Below are 10626 nucleotides of genomic sequence, written 5' to 3'. Positions count from 1 at the left end.
TGCCCCCCAGAGCCACACGACACACACAGACAGATACATAATAAGCCGCATCGGAACCTTCCGCTTCAACCTTCGGAGACAAGGAGAAGCATCACTCGCCATTCAAGAGAGTCGTTTTATCTTCGCTTCACTTTCTGGTAGTGTTTCACCTCCACTCAAGTCTCCTGTTCGTTAACAGCAGTTTGATGATGATGTAGTGATGGCTTCAAGAAACTGACGTGCTAATGTTAGCTAACTAGCTAGCTGGTACTAACGGGGGCTTATAGGAAACGAAGCACCTGTGTGTGGTTAGCATTCATCTTGAAGGCGTTTATACTCTTTGGACGATATATTTATTTATGTGGACTTGGAAAATGTGTGTAAGGAAAGTGTCTTATTTTATTTTTTTAAAGTTAAAAAAATAATAAGTTCACTACTTAAAATTCCATATTATATTCTAATATAAAATTGTTTGGTAGAGCTGTTTAAACACTATTATGGTGGTATATATATATATATATATATATATATATATATATATATATATATATATATATATATATATATATATATATATAGAGCTCTTGGCTGTGATGTTTGGTGGGTGTGTCGTGGAGGCAGCTCCCCAGCAACCTATCATCTCTCAAGAGCAGCTTTTATGGTGACTGGCACTGGTCCACTGTCCTCCATGTGGCCCTGTCCAGGTGCTGCATGTTTGCTGTGTGTGTGTGTGTGTGTGTGTGTGTTTATTCACTGTTCAAGGTTATTGATTATCCAGAGCTGACTGACTTACAGTTATCTTCACCTTTTTCCATTCAGGAAGCCTTTTTCAACACTATTCATTGGAAATGCTGATACCGATACCGAGTACCGATCCGATACCAGTGTTTAATAAATAAGCTATATGCCTCACTGTGTGGAAGGATCATGTGTTGACCCTAAACATTGCTTTCCTAACTTTGTAAAACAAAAATGTAACAAAGAAATACATAGATAGCCTATACATTTGCTGAATTGCCCCTTTCGGAGGTCGTAGCGGCCTCAGTTTTAAAGCTAGAGTGGAGATATTGATATAATATATAATACGAAACTACCAAACTTAAAGAATTCATGTTATACTAGCTTGTCGCGAAGGAAGTTAAATAACGCTCCAAACTTTAGCTAAATTTTGGCGAGGAAAAACTGACATGGTCATTTTCAAAGAGGTCCCTTGACCTCTGACCTCAAGATATGTGAATGAAAATGGGTTCTATGGGCACCCACGAGTCTCCCCTTTACAGACATGCCCACTTTATGATAATCACATGCAGTTTGGGGCAAGTCATAGTCAAGTCAGCACACTGACACACTGACAGCTGTTGTTGCCTGTTGGGCTGCAGTTCGCCATGTTATGATTTGAGCATATTTTCTTTATGCTAGATGCAGTACCTGTGAGGGTTTCTGGACAATATTTGTCATTGTTTTGTGTTGTTAATTAATTTGCAATAATAAATATAAACATACATTTGTATAAAGTAAGCATATTTGCCCACTCGCATGTTGATAAGAGTATTAAATACTTGACAAATCTTCCTTTAAGGTACATTTTGACCAGATAAAACAATTTGCGATTAAATATTTTAATCTATTGACAGCCTTAAAAATAATAAATCGTACACCAGCAACATCAAAATTAACTGGAATTACAGTTCAAGTGTAAACCTTTTAAATGCAATTGGTCAAAACTTAAACAGGAATTAAAATTCCAGTAAATAAACATAGAATTAAACGGAATAGATCGGCCCCATTGTCACGATACCCGATCCAGCTATTTGAGTCAGTATCGGCCCGTTATCCAATCCGATATCGGTGCATCCCTACTTTTCATGTCATTTTTGCAAATGATGTCATGGAATTTTTGTAAACTAAAATGCCTCGGGTTGCTTAATACTAAGAATCCTGCAGCAGTTGAGCAACCTTGGCTGCATAACCACATTAGGTTTGGCTTAATAATTGATCCTATCTCATCTTCAAGACAATTTTCCCAGCTAACCTAAATGCTAAAAGCACTTGTGAAAGTTTGTGCAAGTCATCTCAAAACCATCCACCACCTCAGTCATAAAAATGTATACATGCATTCTTTAAATGGTCAGCAGCAAGAAGAAAAGTATTACATGCTACAGCACTAGATTACGGTAAAATTTCAAATAGAAAAGCCTGGAGCATCACAGTTGAGTTGCCATGCTGCTGTGGGATTACTTTTTGTTATGTTTAACCCACAGCCATCAAAAGCATGTTTCTCTATTGTGTTGAGAGTGAAAGAGAAGCGTTGCTCAGCAGAACCTGCAAAGCCACATAGCAGTGGGTTATCTTATTAGGCCCGATTTTTGTAGTTACAGTGGGTTTTTTTTTAGGGGCATTTATTTATTTTATGCTGTTGTATGCAGAGTTATTATAGTAAACTTAAACTAAAATGAAAAAAGCAGTGAATAATATTTGTAGTAAACTGAAACTAAATAAAAACTGTATCCTTTAAGCATTATATTTTTATTATATATTAATATATTTTGTAAGTATATGTAGCTACATACTTCTGAGGCATTATAGCTGGCACTAACAAAAACAAACTACTGTAAAACTAAAACTAAATATCTAAAAAATAGAAATAAACCTTTCTGGAAACTAAAATGAAATCAAAACTAATTGAAAATTCGAAACTACTCGGGATAAGGGCGTCACTACCAGCGATGGGACCAGGTCAGGATTAACACAATTATTAAAAAGGCTGGTTTTGTAATTGTTATTTAATGCAATATTGTTATTACAGTTTCACAGCTGCTTCCAGTAAAACCTACAAATGTCAACTTCTGTTTCAACCTTTATTGGAAGTGTGTTTAGCTCACTGCGTAGCTGTGTACCTCCAAGGGCTGCATCTAATGGTTTATTTCATTAATCTGCAGATTACGCTCTTGATTAGTCGTTTTGTCTATAAAATGTAAGAAAATAGTGAAAGCTGCATGTCATCATTTCCCACAGAGATTTATTCAAATTGCTCATTTTTATACAACCAACAGCCCAAAACTAAATGTGACTAATGAAAATAATCGTTAATTGTAGCCCTAAAGTACTGTATAATTAACTGAACTTTAAAAGCTTATATTTACGTTATGGTCCTTGTTATGTTTTATGAATTTAGAAGTTATCATTAACCACTTGAGATAGTTTTGTAAAATATTCCTTGCTACTATTTGCAACAAAGGAACCTTTGTTATCATAAAATCGGCACTGATCCAAACTGAATTGTGTTTTTTTGTAGACGTAGCAGCCTGCAACCATGAAGGGAATGATCCTCCAGCTCAGCCGCAACCTGAGCCGCGCTGCCCCTGCACTTAGTCGCGGCGTCCACTCTGGCACGCGTCCTGCCTCCACTGCCACCTCCAAAATGAAGCCAGACCGTCACCTCACCTCGGAGGAAATCTACGCCCGTGAGGACAAGTATGGAGCGCACAACTACCACCCCTTGCCTGTGGCCTTAGAGAGGGGGGAGGGTGAGTCACATGTCATATGACTACTAAAAATAATAGTCTCATTAACGTATGGTTACACTGCACTGTTTGGCCTGTAATCGCTGGTGATTTTTTTTTTCAACATGTTCACTCATGAATCATCACAGACACTTCCTAACAACTTTGTTTTCTTCTTTACTCCAGGCATCTATGTGTGGGATGTGGAGGGCAACCGCTATTATGACTTCTTGAGTGCCTACAGTGCAGTAAACCAGGGCCACTGCCACCCAAAGATCATCGCGGCGCTCACCGCCCAGGCCTCCAAACTCGCCCTGACCTCCAGAGCATTCTACAACAACGTGCTGGGAGCCTATGAGGAGTACATCACACGCCTATTTGGCTATGACAAAGTCTTACCCATGAATACAGGTACTGTACGAAACACACCCAACACTCATTGTATGAATCATCTTCACAAGTTATTATATTTGTTGACATTTCTTTCTGTTGTTACATGTTGTTACAGGTGTTGAAGGTTGTGAGACGGCTTGCAAGCTGGCCCGCAAGTGGGCTTACACTGTGAAGGGGGTTCCCAAGAACCAGGCCAAAATCATTTTTGCAGGTAAGTCATCATCTAATGTCACAAAAGACTATGGTTACGTTCCAAATCACATACTTTTAGTACATACTGCAGCTGCCCTTACAAAGCTCGGTATGCAGTATGCATACAATTGGGACATACTACTTTGACCCTCTTGCTCATGTATTTGCTGCACAGAGGATTGTGGTTCAGAATAGCCAGAAAAGCATGCTGACTTGCATACTGCATTTGACATACTTTGTATTGGGACATACTGAATCTTTGTCTGGTATACTAAGTAGTATGGGTATTGGAATGCACAGTATGTGCCCCATTTGTCACCTTACCCAGTGTCTTTTTATAAGAAAATTGGCAGAGTCCTTACAGCAACAATCCAGGGTTTGAATCTGACCTGTGGCCCTTTGCTGCATGTCATCCCCGCTCTCTCTCTCTCTCTCTCTCCCCCTTTTATAACTATCTCTCTCACTATCCGTAAAAGCATAAATAATATTTTGTTTTTGGATCATTCTGCCAGGGAGCTCAAGCTGTCAAAACAAGTTATTGAAATTTACTGATGGAGATATTTTCTGTTTGCACAGGAAATTATGTCATGTACTTAACTCATGACCAACATTTTAGATTTTGTTTTCAGATGTTAATAGGGCTGTGGCGGGGAAGGAATTTCCCCTGCGGTGATAATGATCGGCTCAACAGCTTGATATGCTGTGTTGTTGTATTTTTTTTTGGCAAATTATAAAATGTATCCTGATTTCAACGTTATATAAATGTTATTGCTTTTTTAAATTACAAAAACTAGTGAAATACTTGTTTTGTTAAATGCAGAACACAGAAGGGCAATGAGGCGTTTTTTTTCAGCTGTGACGCTTTGGTTGCGTCTGGTTGCTATGATACTGAATATCCGCAGAAGTAAAAATGTTGGCACAAGGTAGAGTACTTGCTCTGGATGAAGGGAAGGCTGAAGCACGTAGGGAGAGAGGATGGACACGCCTGTTTGTGTATTAATTTCTCCGCTGTTGTTGTTGTTCAGCAAGTGTAGCCTACATGTAGGATACGACTGTTGGCCCATCCTCCATTGTGATTGGACAGCTGGGTGAAAAAGTGACAGTGACGAGTGCAGAGTTTTACACAAAGTTGAAATTTTTTTAACTCTAGGGGAAGTTAAAAAAACACCAAACGTGCAGCGCTCAGCGAAAAATAGACTCAGCGCCTGGTCACACTGCTGGCGTTGTAGCAAAGTGTAAAAATGCGGCGCCCCTGCGGTTGGCTTGTCAGTATTGCAATATTGCCGATATTGCGACACCCCTAGATGTTAGACAACTCAAAAATAAAAATCTACTACAATGATTCTTTACACTTTGGATAATACTATAATATAGTCTAAGATTACTAAACTTAGCATTAGTCCAATCCTCTGAACAGATAAAGGATAAGGTGAAAACAGGTTCCAAATTTCCTACATTATGTAAACTGAGAACAATGTGATAAATATGCCATCTCATTCACTCTCGTTGATCAGATGGAAACTTCTGGGGCCGCACCATGGCAGCCATCTCCAGCTCGACCGACCCCAGCAGTTATGAAGGTTTCGGCCCCTTCATGCCGGGCTTTGAGCTCATCCCATACAACGACATCCCTGCACTGGAGGTACACATTTTCATTCTATCTTCAAGACATACAGCACAGTATCATATGTTTGTTTTTATTTTGTTTCAGTCGTTGAGAGGCAGTACAATGGACTGACCTAGTGTCAGTTAAAGCGTCGTTACCTTTGGTCCAGCACAGCTGTCAAAATGCCCAAATTATAGGAGGAAGTTCATGTTTCAGTCACTGCACACCAGACTTTGGACTCTTTTCTATAACGACATTACTAACTAACTTGCATGCACTAAAGGCACGAGTTTAGATCTCATTCGCATCTGCTAGATTCATCCTTAACTTGGTATTATTGTGTTTCTAGAGAAACACTGACGTTAGCGGGAAGCAAAAGTTTCATCATACTTACCATCAGTGTGTGGGAGGGTCCGACGTGCAGGATCTTGAAGTATGCGGCCAAATTGCATAGCACACACTTTTCTTTTTAGCAATGGACAGTTTAAAGAGGATCTATTATGCTTTTGTGCTTTTTCCCTTTCCTTTAGTGTGTTATATAGTTACTCTGACCCACAGAAACACTGCTCCTGAAACGCCTTGCTTGAAGTCCCGTCTTTTCTTCCGTAACGTGGTGATGTCACCAAGTAACACACTTTGCCTAGCAGCTAGTTTGGCATGCCCGCAAACAAAGTTTTAGAGTGGAGCTAAAGCGATGTCTGAAATGTTAGGTTATGTTGACCAATCAAGAGCAGACTGGGCTTTTCGGTCATGTAGAAATATTCTAGTAGATACCTAAAATACAAGTATGCACTTGAAAATAAGCATAATAAGTCCTCTTTAAATAAATAAAAAAAAAGGATCAGATAGATGCAGCAGAACAAGAAAGATTATCTTTTTTTATTCCATGCATTCTTTTTCGTTGTCAACCTGGCGCCTACATTACCCACAATGCAACACGTCTTGCGACAGTGATTTGGGTATGTTATGCTATTAGCGGCTAATGTAGCCTCGAGCCTCAAGCAGAGATAAGGAGTGGACTACAGAGGTCTCACCTCTTTCTAACTCCATGGCCCCAGATTTTTTTTCCATTTTCAAACTTGTACACTTCATCCTCAAGCGATGTCACTTTAGGCAATTTATCAGACTTTGCGCAGCTCCTTCTGGAGTCACAACAGGTTTTATACAGTACAACTTTTACATATTAAGTAGCACTCTCCAAGATCTGTAAACAGACTTTGATGTGTAAAATTGTTGGTCCACAATAAGTTAAAAAACTGTTTATTTTATAAAATTCTCCAAAAACTAGCTGACTTGACACCCTCGTTGTGTAAACATAAGGACTGAATTACTGACTGCAGTTGCATGTGTCTGCTGATAATGTTATCTTGGCAACAGCTGTTTTTCTTTGTAAACATAAGAACCTATTGATTGACTAAAATAGCATGTATTTGTTGACCGGGTTATCTTGGACAAGGATAAAAATGTCTGACGAGTCATTTTTTTTTTCTTTCTCCAGAAAGTTCTCCAAGACCCAAATGTTGCTGCTTTCATGGTGGAGCCCATCCAGGGCGAGGCTGGGGTGGTGGTGCCAGACCAGGGCTACCTCACCAAAGTCAGAGAACTTTGCACCAAACACAACGTGAGTCTCGATGCACAAGCAGGAATGACGCTTACAGTAGCTTTGAGTGTTTTGTATAATTTGGCAATCTTCAAACTGAACTAGTTGGTAATAAAAACACAAAAATATATTTGCCATCATCCTCTAAACGACTGCTTCAAAGATTTTGCCTGAAGCTTGTTTGTTCCATTAAGTGTGCAAGGACTGAAGGTGTGGTTCAGGTGTGGTACTGACTGCTGAGCACAGCACAATTTGAGTCATGCTCTTGGTATGCGGATGGACAGCACATAAATCTAGAGACAACATGTTGTAGTTTTCTTTTCATGCAGGTTGTACTAAGTACATGTTGTACTTCCAATATGCACGGCTCTGTTTGGCCTTAATGGTGCATAGTATAAAGTTTCTAAGCAGTGCAAAAGACATTAAACGCACAGCAGCAGCTGAGTGTCTCCTCCTGACCGCCAAATTAATTGAGGGCAAACTGCAGTCTGAGCTTCATTTTTAGTCATTTAGATGTTTTCTTATCTGGTACAAAGAGTAGAAATTCATTCCAGATGACCTATTCTTCACAAGGAGGGACGGGGTTTTAATTCAAGTGGAGAGCAGCGATGTTAAATTGTGCCACAGTAGTCAGACGGGTTTATTCTGTTCAGCTAATGTACGATAATCCCTCCAGTCCTCTGTGCTAACGCCCACACACCTAACTTTTTTACATTCTTATTTCCCTGTTGATCATGAGAGTTCAGTTTACACTGAATAAACACACTTTAACTAGTTTGTACAGCATTACACATGCAGGGATTGTGCTCCTAAATTGGCTTAAAGAGATAATGTAACTACATTAGTTATATTGAATTTCCAATGTCTGAATCCACAAAGAAACCCAGGGCATTGTGTTCCTACTGTAAATCCTCTGTGTTTTGTCCAGGTGTTGTGGATTGCTGACGAGGTGCAGACCGGCTTGGCGAGAACCGGCCGGCGCCTGGCTGTGGACCACGAGGAAGTCCGTCCTGATATCGTGGTTCTGGGCAAAGCTCTTTCTGGAGGAGTTTACCCTGTAAGCATTTTTTGTTGTTGTCCAGTCACACAAGAAAGATGGATTTTTTTGGAGTCCAGTTAGGTTGGACAGGAGTCTAATCTGTGTTTGTGTGCCTCAGGTATCTGCTGTGCTGTGCGACGATGAGATAATGCTGACCATCAAGCCTGGAGAGCACGGGTCCACGTATGGCGGTAACCCCGTGGCCTGTCAGGTCGCGATCGCTTCACTTAAGGTCAGTGTTAAAATGCACTTTACGTCTAGTCTGTCTACCCTTCAACAACTCAGTACGTCTTCTTGTTTTTGCCTTTGTTTTAATCGATTAAATGGAGAGAACTTCCACAGTGATATGCAACATACCATACCAAGTTAAAATAATTACAGTTACCTTCAAAGAGAGTTTAACATCAGAAGAAAAATATGCATGTAACTGTTGTTGTTTGCAGGTGCTGGAGGAGGAGAAGCTGGCAGAGAACGCTCAAAGGATGGGAGAGCTGCTGCGGAGCGAGCTGACCAAACTGCCCAAAGACATCGTGACAACAGTCAGAGGGAAAGGCCTCCTCAACGCAGTCGTCATCAAAGAGACCAAAGGTACAGTGCTGAACTATTTCTAAAACGGCAGCCCTGTTGGTAATGTGGTAACTTAATGAATTCCAGCTAATAGGCTTTAGTTTAGTCTTTGTGGTATTCATCTTTAGGACGGACTGGTTCAAATTAAGTAATTAAATGTGTTCAACCTGTTGAAAAATGGCACTTTTCTACATGTGGGACAAGATTCTTTGTAAGACTTATGAAGAGTAAAACTCTATTGGCACCTTGCAGTCCTTTTAATTTGACCCTATATTAAAACAATCCCCACAGACTACAACGCCTGGGAGGTGTGCTTACGCCTCCGCGACAACGGACTGCTGGCCAAGCCCACCCACGGCGACATCATCCGCCTGGCGCCTCCCCTCATCATCAAAGAGGACGAGCTGCGCGAATGCATCGACATCCTCCAGAGAACCATCCTGTCCTTCTAAACTACAAACCACCTATTCGACAAATACACAGACAACCTTCAAGCTGATAATCAAAAAAAGTTAACATTTAACAGTAGTTTGTATTTGCATCTCAAAGATAGGGGTTCTTTGAAGGGTATTACTGTAGAAATACAGTATGCAGAGACTGTGTGGAGCTTTTAAGGAGCTACACTCACACTTTTGTACAGAGAGACTACTGTGAAGGAAGACGGTTAGACGGCAACACGGGCTGACAAGTGTTTTATTTTAATTGTTCAATGGTTAATTCATTATTATATAATTTTGCGTTGGTAACGAGTGATGTAAATAATCAATGTGCTTGTCCAGGATGAAACCTTTTAATTTTTAAAGGATATGTGGTGTTACCAGTGACACATGCAGTCTAACGTTACAAAGACCTCCTTAGAGGCAGAGTGTTGTGCAGGACTTTATGCTACAAAATACACTGAGTTTAAATCTTGTCTGCAGTGCTCAATATGACAAACATAGTTTATTAGTCTAATATACATTTCTACTAAACTACTTGCTGTCTGCAAACATAAACCTTGTAAATCAGTGTTGTTACATACAGTAGAGGGCCAGCTAGTCTGGGTATTTTTAAAGAGAACATGTTTAAAAAGCCTTGGATTGTATATGGGATTTTCAGATTCCATGCCTTGTTTGAATTTTAGCGTAATTATTATATTTTTCTCCATCGAAACCTTTTAATTACCAATACAAATCTGACCAGTATCAGTACGTTTTTGGCATTGAACTTTCTGATGAATGTTTTATGTTACAAAAAAAAATTTAAAAGGCATTATCACCTTTTAAATTGTTACATAATCTATTGATCTTCAAATAAATTATTGCAGTCTCCTTTTCTGTCTTGCTGTTTGTGTGGAACAATGGATTTGATAGACCAGAGGCCTCTTTCAGGATGCAGATTTGACGAGTAATCCAGTTAGATTTGCTGATTAAAACCTGGAAATCACCTTAAATCAAGAACATTGACTGACATTTTTTGATTTTATCTGGATACCTTCGCTGAGTAAAACCAGAACAGGTCTTTTTACATCCAACAATGTTCTGGATCTGAGGTGGTTTCAAGCAGCTTTGACATGTCATTTAACCTGCTTTATAAAAAACATGTTGCAGAAACCTGCTTTGACGTCATTATTCACCCAACAGAACAAAGCATACAGATAATTTCCCGCGTCACATTCTGCATATACTAAAGTTAAGCATTTAATCCATTATTTTGCAATGATTTTAGATGTAACACTAGATGGTGCTGTGCCTTTACTGAAATGAAA

General features: G+C 39.6%; 1 protein-coding gene across 2 annotated transcripts; it reads left to right on the top strand.

Moving 5' to 3' along the window:
• Positions 1 to 10189, top strand: oat (ornithine aminotransferase). 2 transcript variants are annotated; one of them, XM_074620209.1, is made up of 10 exons: positions 1 to 137; positions 3275 to 3506; positions 3669 to 3893; positions 3991 to 4086; positions 5582 to 5709; positions 7172 to 7294; positions 8202 to 8330; positions 8431 to 8544; positions 8756 to 8900; positions 9171 to 10189. In XM_074620209.1, exons 2-10 carry the CDS (start codon positions 3293 to 3295, stop codon positions 9329 to 9331), a joined length of 1335 nt encoding a protein of 444 aa, XP_074476310.1. In that variant the 5' UTR covers positions 1 to 137; positions 3275 to 3292; the 3' UTR covers positions 9332 to 10189. The 2 variants fall into 2 exon arrangements, with proteins under 2 accessions (XP_074476310.1, XP_074476309.1); XM_074620208.1 differs by lacking the exon at positions 1 to 137 and having other exon boundaries at positions 3238 to 3506.
• Positions 10190 to 10626: the final 437 nt, after the last annotated feature.

Source organism: Sebastes fasciatus, chromosome 20, assembly GCF_043250625.1.
Source record: "Sebastes fasciatus isolate fSebFas1 chromosome 20, fSebFas1.pri, whole genome shotgun sequence".
Taxonomy (NCBI): Eukaryota; Metazoa; Chordata; class Actinopteri; order Perciformes; family Sebastidae; genus Sebastes; species Sebastes fasciatus.
Note: the sequence above shows the minus strand (reverse complement) of the source record. Positions and strands in the feature narration are given on the sequence as shown.